Source organism: Hydra vulgaris, chromosome 02 (genome assembly GCF_038396675.1).
Source record: "Hydra vulgaris chromosome 02, alternate assembly HydraT2T_AEP".
Classification (NCBI taxonomy): Eukaryota; Metazoa; Cnidaria; class Hydrozoa; order Anthoathecata; family Hydridae; genus Hydra; species Hydra vulgaris.
The window spans coordinates 53,892,772-53,914,521 of NC_088921.1; the positions used below are offsets into that span (position 1 = coordinate 53,892,772).

Consider the following 21,750-nt stretch of genomic DNA (forward strand, 5'->3'; position numbering starts at 1 on the left):
ATTAAAGCAATTTTAAGTCAAATTTCAAATTTGACTTTAAATTACTTTTGTTACGCCTAAATATAAATTTGTTGTTTAATTATTGACACTTCAGAATAGACTTATAAATATTAATAAAGATTTTATAGACAGTTAATAAAGATAAAAAGTCTAGTTAGAGAAATAAATGACCCAAAATAATTTAAATCCATTTATGATTCAAAATAATAATGGGCAAAAACAATAAAAAAATATATTTGATATTGTTTTAAATTTTAATTAATAATTGATCAAAATATTTTTTAACACAAGTTGACTTTAAAAAAGTTAAGATTTTGAAAAAAAAACAACAGAACAATATTGATTTGGTTTAACAAATTAAAATTACATTTGAAACAATCAATTAATCTGTAAAGCTTTTTGTAACCCATAATCTGGAAGAATCTGTAGATGCAGCAAGTATATAATTTTTACTAGGATGTCTGCTTATTGAATAAACAGCAGAACTATGTGCATTTTTAAATTCAAATGCTATTTTTGCATGAATTAAATCCCATATAACAATAGAATTATTTTCTGAACCACTAACTATATGAGTATCATTTAATAACAGTGTACTATCAATTTTATAGTCTTTGTTTATATGCCCAGTATATGTGTTCAAAACAGCACCATTTTGTTTATCAATTAAACGTATTTTGCTATCCAAAGTTGAGGCTAGTATACACTGACCATCATTAGTAAACGAAACACTTGTAACTGGATCAGCCATACAATCTTCTGTAAGTTTACCTTGCCGAAGATCATATAAACGAACATAGCCATCTACAGATCTAAATAAATAAGTTGAGCAAAATTAAAGAAAAAAAAAAGTGTTATTTTGCCTTGTTTTATTATCCCTTTTATATTTATTACCTTTAAATATTATTGCATTAATATTTAACAAATTTAATAATTATTAATGTATAAATTTTTTAAATTAGTTTTTAAAAAATTAAAAAAAAAAAACTAAATTTTTTTAGGCTGACTAATTTTTCACAGTTCAGACTAGAGCAGTAAGTAATAAATCAAAACTGAAGATCAGTTAAATGCAGTCTTGTTTTCATTGAGAGCTTGAAAGAAGTGTCTTTATGAAGCTGAACTTAAATTATTAGAGCCATTTAAGAACCACTGAGATCTAGACAATATTCTTAAAAAATAATAATTTGTATTACTTTGTCAGGTCATGAGAACAATAAACAAAATCCAAACTGTTAGTATTTGTGAAATCAGAACTATTCTTTAAAATTTTTAAAGGTATAAGTCATTTTAAAGTTTAGCCATCTTTAAAAACTATATTGAAAATTATGTCAGATTAATCATTTAATTTTAAATCTTTTTTTTTTTTAAATAGGTATGAGTTGTAGACTCCAAAACGTTGCTAAACAAATTCGTGATTTTTTTTTTTGCACGTAATGGTAAGATTTCAAGATTTGGATGTTCTAATTTTTCAACTTTATTCCCTCAAAGTGGCTAAGATGAACTATGTAGTTAGAAGTGATCTTCTCAGACTGTAATTTGTGTTTAAAATAAAATAAAATTAAAAATGTGTTTCCTTAAGAAATTTTCAAAAAATATTTAGAACATATTTTGCTCAAATCTTTATAAACAAATCACTCAATATACAATTATATCACAAGTAGCAGGCTACAATGTTTGATCAGAGCAACTGCTCTTATGCACATAACACAGCAAAATAACTTTATTAGTGTTATCAGTAGTAGTTTTTATCCTATTATTATATTAATAACTTATATTATACTGAGATGACACAGATCAAATGAGAGAATTCCTAGAATTATGTCTTTTTTTTTTTTCTGATTAAATCTATATTTTATTTTAAAGAAAGAGTGTCAAGTCAAAATTTAAAATTTGGAATTATATACTAACAAGTTGTTTTTTTTTATTGCTTATACCTGCTTTTTCCTCTTGAAATATAAATTTTTAAAAAAGGAACTATAACTTTTAAAATCGAAAATTGGAACTCATACCCTGTGAGAACCTCATGCTCTGAAACTTGTAGAGTAGGTATACTATCTTTTGCATCATCTAAAACTTGAACAGCTTCTAAAGATCTTGATCTTGTATCCCAACATCTAACTGTAGAATCATATGATCCGCTTACAATAATTGAAGCATCTTGACTATTGAAACGTACACTGTTTACTCGCTATTAAAAAATTTATTAAAAACATATTTATTTTTTATTTTTAATAAAAAAAATTTATTTTTATTTTAAACACTATTTAACTATATTTTTAATCAAACTCTATGAACTATAGCTGTTTATGTATAAGAACTATCAAAAAGAAAGAAAACAACATTTTAGCACACCATTTTTTACTGTTAATTAGTTTAATTTAGTGAGATTATAATCATGAAAAAATAAACTTTTAAGGTTAAAATTGCTTTTTGAGCAAACAATGTTTCAGATACAATACTTAGTTTCAAGTATTTTATAGAAACAATTGAATCATAGTTATATTAAAAATTAATATCAGAAAGTCTATTTATAATTTTATTAATTTCTATATATAAGTTTTATATAACTTTTTTAAAATAAAAATTGAAGAGGATACCATCGCAACTTATTAGGTTAAAATATTTGAAAGACTTTTTAACAAAATATACTCTTAAACTTGGTTCATATCTCTCTGCTAAGCTTTATGTAAAGTTAGTTCAAAACTTTATTAAAGTTTTTAGAATAAAGGAATGGTAAAGAAATTTTTTTAGTAAATTGATATAAATACCAAAAAAAAATGATTTTTAAAATATTCCGTTTTTAATGCGCTTTTTATAAAAGAAAGAAATAACTTTCTTTTTTTTAATTCTTTTCATTTCAGACCTCGAATTTGACTGTGTGACCCAAATCTGAAAAAGACCTTGATGCTTTTGATGCTATGTCAACAGAGTATACTTTTTATAATCATTTTATTTTCACCTTTTCCTATATATATATTAAAGAAAAAAGAGAAAATAATATAAAAAATTAGAAGATAAAAAAAAAACAATAGGAACTTTAAAAAAAATAAAGGCTAACATAATGAGGCTGAACAAAACAAACAGTTAATGCAAAAACAAGAAATTCTTGAATATGAATATAGGATAGAAAACCATAAAAGTAAATTAAGCTATTTTAAAAAGCTTACAATCAAAGTAACTTTTGTAAAACAAAAATTCAGCAAAGTGTAAATTGACTGCTTAAAAAGCTGCTTAAACCATAGGGTAAAAAAAAATTTTAGTGCTTAAAATAAAAATAAAAAATACTAAGGAGTAAAAGTAATAAAAAATTATATTCTCAGGTTTTATGTCAGACCTAAGAATATATTGCATATTTTTTTGAAAATATATAAATAGCTTCCTTTCACCTACACTTAAGTGTCCTCTGTACTTGCGTAATACTTGCCCAGTTCCTACATCCCATAAAACAACAGTTCTGTCAGCACTACAAGATGTAACTTTGCTGTTATCTGCTGAAGCATCACAGCCTAATACTTCATAGCCATGCCCATTATATGTCTTTAAAAGAGTACCTTTATAAGGATTCCAAAGTCGCAATGACTTATCGCTACCACATGTTAAGCAATAATCTCCATCTTTATTAAAAATTATAGCACGAGCTGACACTGCACCAGGATGCTTTAACTCAGTCTGTAAATGCACTGGAAAATCATCTGACATTGTTTAAAATACTTTCAACCATAATAATAAATAAAATATAAAAAAAGTAATTGAAAAAATGATGCAATTATCTTAAAGGAATTATTAAGTTTCAAGATAATTCATCCAAAGAAAAAAGAAGAAATTAATGAGCCAAGTTACAAGTATTTTTACTAAATTATTATATCTGTTCTTTAAAAACAAATTTTCCAAGTAATTTTGTCACAATAAAAATACTATTCAATTTTTTAAACTCAGAATACTAAATAGTATTCTGAGTTTAAAAGATTGAAATCAGAAAAAGTGGTATCATAAAAAACTATCCTTATCTTGCAAGATAACAAGCTTGTTGTTGTGCAACTACAGCAGCAGCAGCAACAACATTTATTAACTTTAAAACAATCATAACAAAGATTATAAATCAATAATAATAATAATAATAATAATAATAACAATAATAACAATAATAATAGTAACAATAATAGAAATAATAACAATAATAACAATAATAACAAAAACGATAATATTTAGGAACAGTTTTTTATTTTAGAAAAGTTCCCGTTTACTTAAACAACTTTTTTGTGAATTCTGCTTTGTGAATAATTATGATTGTGTGATGACTGTTTTTATATTTGTTTTTTTTTTTTATGAAATAAAATAAAAAAAACAAGCATAAATCATCAAAACTGCTGAACTTTTTATGAAAAAAACTTTTAAAGCTTGTTTTTTTTATTCTATGAAATAAAATAAAAAAAACAAGCATAAATCATTAAAACTGCTGAACTTTTTGTTCCACACGAGGTGATGACTACTCATATAAAACACTTTATTTTAAGAAATATCTTTTAAGAGTAAGTAAGATTTCTAATTCAATATATAACTTCAGTGAGAAGTTATATATTGATAAGTAAGAGTAAGTGAGGTCTTCAGATATAACTTACTTAATAATAAAATATTAAATAAAATAAAGTAAATGAACTTTAATGGGGAAATTTTTTTAATAAACTTTTTAAATGTTTTGTAAGTATTTTACATCCGTTTGATCCCAAAAATAAAATGCATTTTGTCGAATATCGTCACGTAAATGGAACATAAGGTTTTTTTAACCGCAGAGCACAGTGGGACAAAATTACCAAATTTAAAAAAAAAAAAGCTATAATTTGATTATACAAAGCATAAAAAATATATGTTAAGCACGTATTTATAGCTGCAACCTTAAAATCTATTTAAGTTATTTTAAAAAAAATTTCATGAAAAAATTAAGAATTAGATTTGTCTACGTTTAAAGAACGTAGAATTTATGTAAATAAAAAGTTCAACAAAACTAGGAAGAATTTTTTTTATTGAAAAAATAATTTTTCTGTAAGATGAAATAACTAAATCAGATATACATAAAAGTCTTTTTATGACATCTTTATTCGTCTCCATTCCTGATTTTTAAGGGTAATACTAATATTTTAAAAAATTATTATATAAAACTTTTTTCTAAAAAAGACGTCTTTTGAACATTCAAAAGACATTTAAAAGACGTTTTTTTTTTTTTACGTCCTGTGCTCACTGGGGGCTTCACTAAGTAAACCTATTAGCAATAATAGACTATTGTTATTATCTGACTTTTCTATTACTTCCGTTATAGAAAAGTCAGGTAATATCAATGGCACAAGCATGAGTCAGTGAGTTTGAATTGCTTTGGAATTGACTTATTATTATTCGAACTTATAAATTGACTTATTATTATTCGAACTGATAACTTGGCTTTGATATTCCATTCAATGAGATCGAAACTTGTTGTTTTAAAATATTCCGCCGTTGAGGAGAACTGATTTGACATGCATTTTCTGAATAGTATCAAAATGCTTAACTACCTTTTTGCACGAACCTGCGCAACTAACAACCTCAAGGTTTAGAGTTTGATTTCTACAGCTAGAAAAAATCCAGTTATAGTTTTGTTTTTTTAATGCTGCTTGCACGCCGTTACATTTCCGAGAAATATTTCCGAGCCATACGCGCACTTAGCAAAAATTAATTTTTAAAAACTCAACAAGAATTAATTTTTGTTCAAGTGTGCCACATAGATCAATGATTAATTTTGAATTCGTGCAAAAAGGCATTGAACATGCTTTTTTTTGATTATCGAATATAACATATAACAATAACTAATGTAATAGTTATCAATATCGTCCCTAGGGGGAGGTGTAGGGGTATCTAATCCCCTTGGAAAGTTTTGTTTTTCAAAAATTAGTAGGCAAATTTGGATCCTGGAGTTGGCAAATTAGGGTGTTTAGTTGGCAGTCGGAAAATGTCAACCAACGAGGACCTTTTTTATTTATCCAGGTCGTAAAATTTTTTGCTTTGGTCTTAGTTGGTAAAAAAAGTACTTTACCTCCTCCCCCTTTTCCTTTTAGATCTTTAAGGAAAATCCTGATAGCTGCAATAGTAATATTTTGAGAGTAGAAGACTATTTTAAGAAGGCTATTCAAAGATAATTTTTTAATTTTTTGTCTTTTTTTAATTTTTGTCAAATTTTTAGAGCGATGTGTAACTTATCTTCGTTCATTACTTTTATACACGCATTTTTTCTACAGGATCTTTTTTTTTTTTTTTTAGAAAATTCTAGATATAGAGGACTTTTTTTAGAAATTGATTGCGTTCCTCCAATTTAAAACCCGTATCGTTGGCCATGAAAGATGTACACGAAGATAAACCACGTATCACACTAAAAATTACCGATAAAAAATTACAGATGTAAAAAAAAGAGTAAATTAACTAAAATGCCAGAGTCTCATTTAAAAATGTAGTAAAAAAATAAAACTTCTACTAACGAAAGGCTTTACTGGAAAAACATATTAAGAGCTGCAAAAATTTCTAAGGTATAGGAATACTATTCATAGCAATTAATATACTTAAATTCAGCGGTTCCACTTGTTCTTTTAATGCCACATAAACTACACAAACGCGGCTTGGAGTAGAGTTAATAAAAGTAAATTGGAGCCTCTGCACCGCACAGTGAATCGCATTATATAAGCTGGGTGGACAAAAATATTTTGTTCTGCAATTTGATTCCAAAGAATGTAATTAATAATATTTTGATTAGTTACGCCTTTTTGATTATTTTAAATGTTTATATGTAAGTATTTTTTATAGTTTTAAGAAATTTTAAATTTTAGTAATGAAAAGTTAATTAGGTAATAAAAATAAATACTTTATTTTAGCATATAAATTATGTTATAAAATTTTGCCAAAAATAAAAATAAAAAAGTATACTATAATTCAGCAGATAACGTAAAATAAAAAAAACATTTTCTTAACAACAATCCTCGGATTAATCATTGTTATTTTCACTATCCAAAGAATCAGACCCTAAAAAATATTCACCGCCACACAGAATCGTATTTCCAACCAGCTGAGTGGGATTACAGGTGGGACAATTAAATTCAAAACTTCTGACGGTAATTTACTCGTTTTCTTACTTGACAATTCTCTGTATGTGTTGATGACAGGATCTAATGTTACCAAAAGCATATTGAGCAAATCTAAATTTGTGGAAATACATGAGTTGTTTCTTGTATGATGCTCGCAGAATCGATGAAAATCTTTAATGCGGGTTTCTTGAGACTCTTCCGATAGCTGTCCGATTGGAAGAAGACATGTTTTTATAACTTTCGTACAATGTACAAGTATTTTGTGCACAGTAACAGGCATATAGTACCATGGGTATAGATTAAGAAAAAGAATTTTGGTTTCAGTACAAAGTTTTTCAAATTAATTATAATTAATATCATAGCCCGAGGAAAGTGTTCTTAATAAAATACTGAAATTCTGAATGTGATTGACGTCTAAACTCGTAATCTCACCACTTAATTTCACTCTGGCTTGATAAAAAACCGAGCTTTGTTTCCATCATTTGTATTCCAAAAGCCAGGTTTTGGTTTGTCTACAATAAGACTCATATAGTTGTTAAATTTTGCCACTTTTATTTATCTAAATAATAGCTAATGTGTAACATGCACTCAAAAAAGCGAATCCACGCGTGCAAAGTAGAGAGACCAAAACCATAATGTTCTTTTCTAAATACTAGGTCTTTTAGTTCACTATTCATCATTTTTGGAGTTGCACCATATAAAACATTTTTGTTGAGGACTTGTGTCAGTCAAGCCATTGCAAACTTTTCTATCTATCATTGAGAATATTAGGGTCATGTTTAACAGCAATTTGAGATTCGCCGAATCTTATAGATTTTGGAATAAATTGAGAAAAATTTAGTTTCTGTTGTAGTAAATACATTTGTTTCTTTTGAAAAAATAAATTTTGTTGGTCAGCAAAAAATGTTGTTGAAGGTCGCGGATTTTGCCAAATAATATTTTGGCCGTCACTCAGTCTCAACGGAACAAATGAAAATACAAACAGATTCTCATCAGTAGCATCAGAGTTTGTAAATCTCTGTTTATAAGTGCTGTGACCAGAGCTCCCATCACGATTCCATTTGCTAATTAATGTGAATGGCGTAGTAAAAGTATGAATTTTAGGAACTTTACACTGGGCTTCAATTAGGTGCTCAGTAGTTTTATCAAGTATGGCTTGAAGATTAATTTCGGAACGTGTTTCTGTAATAAAAATATGTTCATCTAATAAATAACATAACTTTTTTGACTTGCATAGATTATAATAAGATGGAAATACAGTATGCCCTGCCTTTAAAGACCACTTTTGCGTCTATTTATAAGAATGACTTGCACATCAATGTAATAAGCTAATGCCTCGTCACGATTTAACTTCCTGCCACCACAAATAAAGCTTTTTGATTTTATTTTTTCTGATGATCCTAACCTTTGCGATTTTATTAAGTCTTCAACCTTCCGTTTTTTGGTTTTAAAGGATGAGTCGTAAAATTTTTTTTTGGGTCGTCCTTGAAATCCTCCAGATGATGAAAAGGGACATCGCTGATATATGCTTATTTTAAATTCTACATCTGCTCCCTCTAGCCAACATTTATTTTTGTTTAAAAAACGGTCCATCCATATTTAAGAAAAAAATACATACAAATAAAATTCTTAAATTAAAAAAAAAAAAATAGATATAAACAAAATTACAAACTTTGTTAACTTATAATAAGAACGCTCGCATTCGCTGAAATTCATACAACTTGTAATCGTGCTGTGCAAATTTCATATTTAAGTATAAAAACTTGTTACAAAATAGAGTCTGCTGTCATGACAACAGACTCTAATTTGTAACAAGGCCACTTTTTTTTAAGGACCCTTTTTTTCTTTATAGAAATTGCAAAATGTAGGTAACCTTTTTTCAGAAATTGACAATTGTGACCCCCACCCTCCCCGCTCGATAACGAAAAGCGTATCTTCAGCCTTGTATATACCCTTCAGTAGACCTAGCGCAGTGGTTAGCGCGCTTGCCTCAGAAACTTGAGATCCGTGGTTCAACGCCATCTCTGATTAAGTCTGATAACATCGGTAAGGAAGAAGACGTGAACTTCCTTTCTACGGAAAAAGAAATGCTCTTCCGTAGTGCTCTGTGATAAGACCGTAAGGACTTCTTGGGGCATCTAAAAAAAAAGTTTATGATCAAACTTTTGGACTTAAATATTTCTTTATTTTAAAAGTTCTTTTTTCCGATTTTCATTTTTTTTCTTTTATTAAAACTTTTCTTTTTTTCTTTCAAAACTTTTTATTATTCTAATAGAATATAATACTCCCTCCGTCCGGAAGTATGGTATACATTTTAGCGATTTTTGTTGTCCGGAAATATGGTATACATTTGCGAAAAAATAAAATAAATCAAAAAACGTACATGACAAGTTTATTATATTAACTTTATTTGAAACATTTTAATTAACTAAGAATGATTTTTTTCACTCAAAATTTGATTTGGCTTTATTGTACGCTTACGCTTTATTGCACCGTGTTTTAGCTTATTCTCCTTCATCTGCTGTAATAATTTTTATAATATACCTTGACGTTGTTTTTTGGTTAATTATTTATATTTGGAATCTCTTCTTTCTAAGTTTAACAAATTTCCTTCAGAATTTTCCATACTCGTCTTGCTCGTAATTATTTTATTTGTCTCAAGAAACACTGTTTGAGCGTTAAGTTTTTAGTTAAGAACGATATTGCTTACGTCAAATATTTCAGGTTATATTGTCATGAGTATTTACTATAACAATGTAATGAAAGTTGCCAATTTACTTTTATAATCACAATAATCTACGATTTTTGTTGAAACGTATACCATATTTCCGGACGGAGGGAGTAGAATATAATAGAATTTCTATTTTATTTAATTTAATTTTTTTTTTTTTTTTGCCTTTTTGACGTTTACCATTTGCAGAGTCATTGTATTTAAAGATAAAAAAATATTCCTATAAAACCGATTGATCTTTCAACCTTGTTATTTAAAGAATGTTATGAAATAATTGCATGATTTTGCATTATCTTGCATAGAAATAGTATTATTCCTTAAAAAGATATCTAAAAACGAAATTGAAATTATTATTGTTTTATCCTGACATTCACCATTCGCTATAAATTGGAGCTCACTGTTCCAAGATGATGATCTAACCATAACCATAAATTTTCAATACAATTTAAGTCTGGGCTGTTAGCCACAACATTTTTGAAACTTGGATGTCTTTAAACCATTGTTTACATATTTTTGCTGTATGACATAATGCACGGAATTGTTGATATATGATATTGCAATTTTTTTCTTTAAATATATCGATTGAGAGAAGAAGATAGTGATCTATTATTCGATTAGTTCGATTAACATTAGTTCAACCTTCAAATAATCGATAGCATCCAAGTCCTGCATAATTCATGTAGACCAGAATGCCTACACTGCCGCTGCCTTGCTTGGTTTGTTTTAATGTACAATTCGAATCAAATCTTGAGGTGATCGCCGTAGCATTTTACGACATTTTCGCATATCTATCCTTGTCTTTTGCTATTTTATTGAAAGTCTTGGATTTTTGCATGCAGATCGCCACATATAGTTATTTCTATGAAGAATTATTCGAAAAGTTTTCGTATCCACATTTATTCCAGAAGTATTGTTTAAATTATGGCCGAGAGCGAATTAATAAACGTTCATCTCTTTGTGTTGTTATAGATGGCCGACCAGGTTGTTTCCGATCCTTAATGTCAACTGTTTCAGAAAAACGTTTTAAAATACGTGCAACAACTGAATATGCGATATTTAATTTTTAGCTAATTGACGATGAGATAGTCCTTGGTTTTAAAGAAAAATAGATTCGTAGCGTGTTTTTTCTGAGATTCTCGACCGTGATTTAGGAGTTTCATGCTGTATTTCTTCGTTCATTTTATAGCTTTTTTATTATTTAACTTATCCGTGTTTTTCTTAATACAACTTCAAAATAAAAAGTATAGAGTTAATAAATGTTGATGAAAATTAATTCAAAATTATCGAAAAAAGTCATCAATATATTAGATTAATTTTAAAAATAAAGCAACGAGCCTTAATTTTTTACCGACATAAAAAATAAAAAATAACAGTAGATATTATAAAGTTACATACAATTAGGCGTACAAAATAAACTTTAAGGAAACAACTTGTCAACTAAGTAGTAAACATGATAAAAAGTTTAAAAGTTTTTAAAATAATTTTAATCAAACAGGATAATAATAATAATAATAAAAAAAAGAAATCTAATTTATGGCCAATGGTGCATAACTGTCGAATAACTTGTTAGAACATAAACGAAATGTTATAACAAGAGTTATAAGAGTATAAAATTATATATATATATATATATATATATATATATATATATATATATATATATATATATATATTATTACTATTTATTATTCAGTGATCAAATACAAATACAATAATCTATTTATAATTTGATGAAGAGGTGCTACACCAGGCGCCTCTATGCTGACGAACATGGAGATACAGACGCTGCAGACAAAGCAGCAATTGTATCTATAAAGTTACTTTCTTATGTTGTTTTCGAAAGCGTTGATGGATTGAGCGTTCACTGGTTCTTGCGAAAGCGCATTCCATGGGGCGACAATTCTATTTGAAAAAAAGTTATATCGCTCCTCACAGTTTTTTATCATCTGACGTTCTAGTTTATGGTTATGGCCTCTTAGAATATACTTATCTTTACTTTTTGAAATTTTTGCGGGACGACAAAACTAACAAGCTTGAGTTTACGAATGATATTGAATTGCACGATAAGATCTACTCTTTTGCGGCGTTCTTCAAGAGTTGTTAAACCGAGCCGTTGGAGTCGATCTTCATAGGACAGGTGCCTAATAGTCGATATTGTTTTTGTTGCTCGATGTTGGACTTGCTCAAGAATGGCAATGTCTGATTTTAAATGCGGTGACCAGGCTTGTACAACAAACTCAAGATGGGGGCGAATGTAAGTGAGATACAGAGTGCGCCATAAATAAAAACTGCAACTGCGAAATGTTTTTTTGAGTCTCTCTAACATTCTATTTGCTACTGATGCGGCTGACTCTATTTGTGGTCTGACGTTAAGGTCATTCGAGACCATCACACCAAGGTCTCTTTCGACTGCGGTTTTTTCGAGATGACGAAGGGTGCCGTCGACGTTAGACATTGAGTATTTGTACGTTGAATTGTTACATCCGCGCCCAACATGCATTACTTTGCATTTCTCAACGTTGAAATGCAAGATCCAATTATGTGACCATTCCAATGCTCTGTCAACGTCATCTTGGTGAGTGATGTTGTCCGACTCCTTTTTAATTATCCCTATTATTTTGCTGTCGTCGGCAAACAGCTTCATATGATGAGTAATTCTGTCCGGCAGGTCGTTTTCAAAGATTACAAATAGCAATTGGCCCAAGACCAAGCCTTGAGGCACTCCACTAGTGACATTCAGAAGTAATGCCGTTTATAACCACACGTTGACATCGATTGCTTAGCCAAGCTGAGATCCAGTCAACGAGAGCGCCTTGAACACCTATACGAGACGGATACCAACATGAATACCAACGAGAGCCCCTTGAATATATATATATATATATATATATATATATATATATGTATATATATATATATATATATATATATATATATATATATATATATATATATATATATATATATATATATATATATATATATATATATGTATATGTATATATATATATTATATTATATATATTATATTATATATATAGTAATATATTATTCTTTAGCTGAACGTTAAGGATAGCCGAAATGGAGAAACATTGATTAAGGTTTTTGGTTTTACAACAGACTATTTTTTTAATTTTTTTCAGCTTTTTTCTATTTTGTTTTCTAAAATTCTTTTAAATAATTATCAGTTAATCTTATCGTAATTTACAATTTTGAAAACATAACTTACCTAATACAAACCTGTTAAATTAATGTAGTAGTTATCTTAATAGAAACCAGTGCTTTTTATTCAGCAGATTACAGCAATTAAATTGAGTATATTAAAAGAAAGTTTTTGATCAAATGTTATTTGACTTAAACGACACTTAATACTAAAAAAAAATTACTTTCAAAATCAGTAGTTTTAAACAATTTTGTAATATTAGTTTAATATCAGTTTACAATAGTAAAAAAAAAAGTTATAAATTGTTGCTACAGTAATCATTATTTTTTTGAGACGCAAAGAAGAGAACTAATTCTTTTCGGTTGCAGAGTAGTTCGATTCATTCTTCATAGCATCGAAAAAGAAAACTTTGTTTAAATACCTTCAACTAGTTTTACTGCTACTATTAAGGATACTAAAATAATGAATGAACTCATAACCGCATCAGCACCATCACCGGAAATTAGTATTAGTACTGCTATTCAACATGTTGAACATGAGAAATCAGAACTACAAACAAAGACATAAACAAAGAAAGGCAGAAAAGGAATGATATCTCACTTGACATAGTTATATCTGTTTCAGAAAATGAACAGATTTTAAGTGAGCCTCAACATGACTCTGCAACCACTAAAATTAGCCGGACATGTTTCAAGTCAAATTTTAAATGCTGGGTTTATTAATGGCATTGAAAACTTTGTCGTTACAACTATTGATCATATAACTATAAAAAACCTGTTAGAATTATCATGGAAACCATCAACTGACTTCAAAATGCCGAATTCAGTTCACATTAAGAAAAGTAATCGAGAAAAGTGATTTCTTAAGCGATATCATTTTCATCTGGAAAAATACAAATGATCACAAACAAGTTGCACTTCAGAAGCTAGTTAAGCATTACATGTGTTTGGTAAACTGAGGCAAGGACGGAGATCTAGCAAGTCACGAAAAGCAACATATCACAAGGAAGCTGTCGAAGCAGAAAGGTGTTTTTTAAAAAACTATAATAAACAAGCAATGGATATTGTTAACAGAGTAAACACTCAACGGCTTCAACGGTTGTAGAAATTCGTCAACGATTGACACCTATTGTTAAAACAATTATATTTTTTAGGAAGGCATAATATATCTTTTAAAGGCCACAGAAATGATGGCAGCTTATTAGACATAGACTATGACGATTCTGATGTAATGACAAATGAAGGTATTTTTTGAGAGTTGCTGAAATTTAGAGTAAACTAGGGCGATTTAAATTTAGAAAATCATTTGAAAACAGCAAAAGCTTCTGCAACATACATTAGCAAAACTGCACAAAATGCTTTAATTGAATGCTGCGGAAAAGAAATATGTGAACAAATCGTGAGTCCTGTTAGAGAATCAAATTATTATGCTATTATGTTTGACGAAACAACTGATGCATCACGTCATGGCCAACTTAAAGTATTTTAAGTAGGCCATGATCACATCAGTCACAATCAACAACAGTATTACGCTATTTGATGCCTGATGAATCAGTTCGAGAAGATTTTGTTGGGTTTGTTAATTTACATGATCAAAATCATCAATCTAAAAGTAATGCATCCATTTACAAGAACCTATTCTTGACGGCAAAGTTGTTGGTCAATCGGTTACAAATCTGCTGGAAAAAAAGTTACATCTTTCTTTAGAAAAATATGTTGGTGTGGGAACATATGGTTGAAGTGTTATGCCGTCATTGCAAAAAGGAGCAGTAGTTGAAACTCAACAAGTTGTGTCAAAAGCTGTTTGGTGTCCATGTTATAAATCATGCTTTAAATTTAACTTTATCCAAGAGTTCGAACGTACAAGCAGTAAGAAATTGTTTGGGGGTTATTAGCGGAGTTGTGGCTTTTTTCAATACTTTTGCAAAACAAAATTTTATTATAAAAAAAATTACTAAATTCACAACTGCTTTCACTCTGCGAAACACGATGGGTTGAAATACATGATGCTTTGCTGACGTTTAGTATTGAGCTTCCACAAATAGTTGATGAACTGAACAATATATCTAAATGGAGTGACAGAACATCTTCATCAAAAGCAAGAATTTTTATTATTATCAATTGAGAAAGTGATTTTAATGTCTTTAGGCTGTGCAGTACATGTGTTCTCTATAACAAATGGGCTCAGTAAGTTGTGGATAGAAAAATATATCAATTTATATATAAAAAAATAATTCATTGAAATAATAAATATATATATATATATATATATATATATATATATATATATATATATATATATATATATATATATATATATATATATTAAGCCTGAGATTAAAAGTTCAGCCTAGCACTTTCTGGGTATTTTTGCTTAAAAAGAACCTGGTAAACTAATAGCAAATAAAAATAAACTAAAAATAAAATTAAAAATAAAATTAAACTAGTAGAATATTATAGTTATATATTATATGTTATATTTTATTAGCTGTTTGTTTAAAAGATAATCTGCTAAACAAAACATACCCAGTTATTATTGCTTTTGTACTAGGTAAAAAAAAGTTTCTGTACTTGCCCCCACTTTCGATGTATATTTGCTTAAACAGAATCTGGTTTTTCAAAGGCTCGGGATCTGGGATGCCCAAAACTAAAAAACTGTATCAGCAAAAAGTTAGTGACGCAGTAGTCACCAGGTAGAACTTCTGCTATGATGCTTTCAAATGTTTATCAACTGAGGTACAGATTTTGGTTGTTTTTATTTTTTTGTGGTATCTAAACTCTAGTTTTAAAATTTTCTACAACCCACTTTTGTGACATTTCAATTCTTTTGTCAAATATTTAAAATACTAGTAAAAATATCCTAATTTTTAAATCTCAGACAACTTATTGATATTACTATCTAATGTTGTTCATTAACATATGTTAAAATTGGATTTTTAGGAGTTATGAAAAGTTGTTTACTTTAACAACGCTTTAGCAAACAAAACAAGAGCTGTTGTTTTGTTTGCTGAGGCGTTACCCCAAAATCTACGCTAAAGTAAAAAGTTATGATCAATAGCCAAAGGGCTTCATGATAAACATAATTCCAATAAAAAAAATTAGTCAAACGTTTCTGGTAGACATTAAATATGATTTTACTCTAAAAAAACTTTAAATGTGTTTTTTTTTAACTTTTTATTTGGGAAAGCGGAATAGTGTCGAAAATTAACTGATCGAAAAAATGATTAATATCGAAAAATAAATCATTTTAATGATTAACGTCAAAAATGTGATTTTCTGATAACACTTTTTTTTCTTTTTTTTTTTTGTATGAAAAACTATTACTAGGAAAAAATCTTAAGAAACTTTTAATACTAAGTCACTTTTCAATAAGAAACTTATTTAAGAGTTCGATGAATATTTCCTAACTTTTCGCCTAAATTAACTTTACTCGTACATTAACTTTACACGAAGTTACAGTTTAATTTGCAGCACAATAAACAGTTTAATTTGCACGTGCAATGAAATTCAATTCAATTTTAAAGTTGAAATATAAAAAAATTTTAAGAAACTCAGTATTCCAAAATGTCGTTAGAGAATTTTTTAAAAAATTATAGTGAAACTGAAGGAGAAAAAAAAAACTCAAAAGTTTTTTGGTCTGGTGATTTTGGATACACAAAAGATAAATTTTATAAAGATAAACTGCATCTTAAGTGCCGTTTTTTTACAAGAATGAACTGCAAAGGCAGAGCTTTTATTCATAAAGATAAACTTCAGGTTACAACTGTTCACAGTTGCAGCTCAAGAGAAACAGATTTTGAAGTGCTGCTTGCTAAAAGTACCATGAAGAAAAAAGCAGAAGCAACATCTGAAGACCTGCGCTCAATTTTTCAAAACACTGTGAGTGAGTTTCCTGCAGTTGTTTCTGAATCTGTTAGTTTTCCTCAAATTATCCCAAGTCTTCAGAAAAGGAGAAGGCTAAATGAGCCCTCGAACCCAAAATCACCAAAAGAAGCTGCTAAAGTTCTGAATGACAAAGAATGTCATCGCTATGGAGATATATTCTTGGGATCAGTTGCAGAACAGGACAACGTAGCATTGCTGTTTGGGCATATGTTAGTCATTAACAAGGCGAAATCGGCCAAAGTGTGTTTTGTTGATGGAACATTCAGGTATTTATATGGAAGCACTTTACTTTTTCAAAGAAAAAATTATCTAGTGGGCTGTCCATTAATTACGTCAACAAACTTTTGACAATTTTTACCTTCCCCCTCCCCCTTATAAACAATTTGTCAAATTTCCAGAGACACCCACCACCCAGACCCCTCTTTTTTTGAGTAATGAAATTAAATAAAGTAAAGTAAAATAGTTGACGTCAACTTTATTTGACCTCCTCACCTCACCTTTGTCAACAATTGTCAAAAAAGTTCAGAACCCCTTCTATTTGTTGATGTAATTAATAGACAGCCCCAAGACGAAAAAATTGATATACTAAAAACGTTAGGTAGAACACTTTTATTTACAGTTGTAAGTTATAGTTACATTTATTGTACTTCCAGCATGACACCACGCATGGAGGAAAGCAAGTGGTATCAGCTCTTGATATTTTCTGTTGAGTATTCAGCAGTGCTTGAAGATCCAATTCCAGATGAGGATCAGATAAATTTTGATCCTGATAACCCTCACCTTTGGGGCACATCTGTTCCAGCTGTATGTGCTTTAATGACATCCAAATCCGAGGCTCTATATAAGCTTGTTTTTTCCGAAATAAAAGAAGTTTTAGATTTCTCTCCAGCCACCATTATGTCGGATTTTGAACGAGGACTACAGAATGCTCTAAGAACAACTTGGAGTGAAAGCTTGGTGAATGGTTGCAGGTATAAGTTATTAATTTGTTATTACTTTGTCCCAGTTTCCAACATATCAAAGTTTCTCATAGTTTGTTATCAATTAATGATTTCCTTTAAATCCTTATCTTTAGGTTTCATTTTGAAAATGCAATCACCAAGCAATTAGCAATTCTTGGTCTTCAGAGGGAATACCGCCACCAAACTCAAGTAAAGAAGTGGGCACGAAAAGTTATGGCACTTTGTCTCCTTCCTGCAAATAAGATTTTGGTTGCTTGGGGATCTCGAGTTATTGAGATTGCAACATTCAGTGGCGAAATCAAAAGCAAACTACTTGCTTTTAAAAGGTATTTTGAGAGGTATTGGCTCAATATAGTGACCCCACGAGGGTTCAGTGTTTATGGCTTGAATCACAAAACCAATAACAATGCAGAAGGTCTCAATAGACGTCTGAAAACAAACATGGGTAATCGGCATAGAGGATTTTGGCAGTTTATGGAATTGCTTAATCAGCATGTAATAGTGCATACAATTCAAGAGCTTCAACAGCTTGCTTGCAATCAGCCAGTCTGCCGTGGCCAACGCGACTATAGTGCAATTGAAAAAATGCGTTGTTTTGAGAAAAACCTTCGAGACGGAGTTTGGACAACTGAGAGATTCCTATCAACAGTATCAAATCTTTTTCAAAACTTCAAAGCTATGTAAGATAATTTTCCAAGTTTTTGTATACCGCTTCTTATTTATCAACCTTCTTTAACCTTTTTACCAAACTAATTAACTTAACTTTATTTGATAATCTGTCTTTTTCAATGAAATATGGAAAATTGTATTTGAAGTATTTAAACAATTTTAGTGCTTTGGATGAAAACTTAACGGACGAGCTTGGTGAGAGTCTTCCTTTGCCAACTTCCACTTCAACAGAGTCACCAAAGTGCATTGTTTGCACCGTCAATGAACGAAATGCTTTGGTGATGCCTTGCAGACATTTTTTGTTTTGTCAGCCATGCATTCAACAAGTCCAGGAAAGCTGTTCAATTGTTCAAATTTATTAGAATAAATTTATTATATAAAAACGGTATTAAATTATTTCTAATTTCTCTTACTCCGCTTGGGATAAAAAACAATCAATAACGTAATTTCGTTAGTTAACACAAATGCATTTTTTATCCGTTTAAATGTTATATGAAATTTAAGTGACGCAGTTACAAACAATGTTGTTTATCATCTGTCTTTCTGGTTAAAATTTTTGACTACCCGTGTTTTAGTAACTCTGGCTTCAGAACTTGGTAATTTTTGACAAATTTAATTAATAAAACTTAATATAATTAATAAAACTTAATTTAATTATTAATTAAACTTAATTAAACTTAAAACAAATTTAATTTAAGAAAACTTATCAAAACTTCTAACAGCATCATTGGAGCTAATGACACTACCAGTGAAGTGAATTTTAAAAGTTATTTAATAACTATGTATACGCGATATAAAAGCCATATATACAAAAATATAATTAGGTTTATATTTCGACAATCTGAACGAGTTTTCACTAATTCATACTTTCGTCTTAAAGTTTTTTGATAAAATATTTCATGTCAATTTTTCATTCAAAAATTTGCAAGAAAAGGAAAATTAGAAATTTTGATCTTCAAACGACATTGGTATTAAACAAAGATAAAATTTGACAATAATGTTGACAATATATCATAAAGTACTGTAAAAAAACTTCCGATAACTTGAACCTCCAGGGGACCAAAAGAATAGTTCAAGTTGACAAATGTTTGAATAATCGGGAGTATAATTAATAAATAAGGGTCCAACAGAAATTTAAAATAAGTTTTAGTCGCTAGTTGTTCGAATTATCGGCTTTTTATTGAACTATGAAACCTACTAAAAGTAATAGACAAGTCAATAATTATGTATCGACAAAGTTATGTATCAATTATTTATAAATTTTTTTTTTTTTCTTGGTTTTTTACAACAAGTTGATAAAACTTGAAAACATCATTGACATAAAAGTTATAGAAAAAGTTTGGTTCAATAACAGGATTTTTCAAATATAAAAACATAAGTTTGTATCAAGTTACTCCTTCAATTAAACAGCTTCCAGCAAGGGCGAGGGTGAGTAGGTAAAAAAATAAGTAAAAAAGTGCCATGAGTATTTTTGCCTACTAAAAAAAATGTTCTTGGTTTTCGGTCCAAATTTGCAGACTGATCTAATTGTTTGGAAAGTGGAATTAAACTAATAGACCCAAATATGCTGATTGACTGAACAAAAACATATAAAATTGTCGACTGGATGATCTAAAGTTCATTGATAAGGAGTCCTATTGCTTTTATCACAGAGCACCGCCACAAATACCATTTAATAAATTGGTTCTCCGTCTCCAACCTCAGCGGAAGTGTTTTTGTGCCACGCCGAGAATCGAACCCAAGACTTTGCGGTTTGAATCAGAATGCTTGACCACTACACCACGGTTGCAGAGATTTTAGTTACATATACTGCTATAGATTTACAAACACAGTGCATGCAATAGCGAGAGCAAATAAAGACTTATGCGATAATTACAACTTCAAACCTAGTAAACACCATGTTGTATTTGACTTTTTGAAAACCATTAGCAAATATATAAAAGTTAGTGAAGATGACACAGTTCTTACAAAAGCTGATATATGCGGACATACAGCATTAAATTAAATTTTTTTTTTGGAAAGCACATGAATCACTCTATAAATAAACTTTATTTAGAAAGCTCATTAAAACAACACCCCCTACGTATGAATGAAGTTCGGACCAGAAAAGATAATTTTGTTACTTCTAATATTGATATCGAGAGCCATTTAAAAGCAGTTACTGAAAACTGTATTTTATTTAAGGTTGCGAGATTTTAACTATCTTTGATAAATTAAGTAGGCTGACATAAAAATAAATAGGTGAACAAACGTCAAAATATGCAAACATACTTCATAGAACTAAAATTAAACAAAAATTTTTTTTGCATTTTGAGAGAAGTTTTGTAAAACATTTCGTCGCATGAGAATTATAGGGTTCTATCTGCATTTTTTTATGTTGTGAGAACTTAACTTTCGATATTTAATTTTAAAATGTTTTAATGCTATTATTCTGTATAGTTATAAATTACAAGTCGTTTATGTTATTATGGTTTCATTATTAAAAATATATTATTATTCATAATATTTTTAAAGTTGTTTGTTTTTATTATTAATTATTAATTAAAACTTTAATTGTTAGATTCTTTTAACATAAAAAAATGCAGATAGAACCCCATAATTCTCATGCGACGATTTGTCATTGAACATTTATCACGAAAAATCAAACTAAAAAATTTTTCAAATTTTTTTATACATATATTTATTATCTAATTGCTTTTAATAGAAAACTCATATCAATAACAACTCTTCAAACAAAATGAATCATAAATATATGGCCAATTTAGGATGAAAGAACCATTTTTATAGCTTTTTTGCGCTGGTCTGTAAAATCTGGGTCTGTGTTTTATATAATCTATAAAATGTTGTACTTGGGAAGGAAACATTTTCAGCATATGGTTTTTGCATATTTTTTGTTCCGCTTGACGAGCTCTTTCTGATTATATAGGTTTTTTTTAGTTTCCTAATTTTTTTTGCTGGCTCAACTAAGTTTGACGTCAAGGGTCCTGGCCCCAAATGTGAAAAATTTTTCTTCTTAGTTTTAACCTAAAAGCAAATTAAAAGCAAAAATTTGCCCTAACACGCTTGTGTACACGAAGTACACAGTGACCCTCACTATTATCCGTAACCTTACATATTTAATATTATTATTTTTCAGCGAAAGTACAATGCTTAGAGCGCAATATGTTAATCCAATTCTTTTCTATTTTTATAAAATATTCTCTCCTAGTATTATTACTGAATATTTTTGTATTATTAGCAC

The 21,750-nt window shown here is 29.0% G+C and overlaps 2 protein-coding genes across 2 annotated transcripts; one reads left to right on the top strand and one right to left on the bottom strand.

Moving 5' to 3' along the window:
• Positions 1-243: 243 nt before the first annotated feature.
• Positions 244-3,749, bottom strand: LOC100215992 (WD repeat domain-containing protein 83). Its single transcript, XM_065791381.1, has 3 exons — positions 3,391-3,749; positions 2,010-2,188; positions 244-812 (listed from the first exon to the last, which is right to left on the bottom strand). Exons 1-3 carry the CDS (start codon positions 3,697-3,699, stop codon positions 383-385), a joined length of 918 nt encoding a protein of 305 aa, XP_065647453.1. The 5' UTR covers positions 3,700-3,749; the 3' UTR covers positions 244-382.
• A 10,989-nt stretch (positions 3,750-14,738) lies between these two features.
• On the top strand, positions 14,739-18,871 carry LOC136076139 (uncharacterized). Its single transcript, XM_065789608.1, has 6 exons — positions 14,739-14,862; positions 15,482-15,544; positions 16,541-17,144; positions 17,532-17,849; positions 17,954-18,520; positions 18,673-18,871. Exons 1-6 carry the CDS (start codon positions 14,739-14,741, stop codon positions 18,869-18,871), a joined length of 1,875 nt encoding a protein of 624 aa, XP_065645680.1.
• Positions 18,872-21,750: the final 2,879 nt, after the last annotated feature.

Bases quoted from the DNA above. Each gene is read 5' to 3' on its own strand.
- LOC100215992 (XM_065791381.1), bottom strand. From the start codon at position 3,699: ATGTCAGATGATTTTCCAGTGCATTTACAGACTGAGTTAAAGCATCCT. The intron at 2,189-3,390 runs GTAGGTGAAAGG...ATTTTTTAATAG, and splicing joins AGTACAGAGGACACTTAAGT to CGAGTAAACAGTGTACGTTT. The intron at 813-2,009 runs GTATGAGTTCCA...TTATTTATTTAG, and splicing joins GAGCATGAGGTTCTCACAGG to ATCTGTAGATGGCTATGTTC.
- LOC136076139 (XM_065789608.1), top strand. From the start codon at position 14,739: ATGCCGTCATTGCAAAAAGGAGCAGTAGTTGAAACTCAACAAGTTGTG. The intron at 14,863-15,481 runs GTAAGAAATTGT...ATATTTTATTAG, and splicing joins AGAGTTCGAACGTACAAGCA to CTGTTTGTTTAAAAGATAAT. The intron at 18,521-18,672 runs GTAAGATAATTT...AAACAATTTTAG, and splicing joins TTTCAAAACTTCAAAGCTAT to TGCTTTGGATGAAAACTTAA.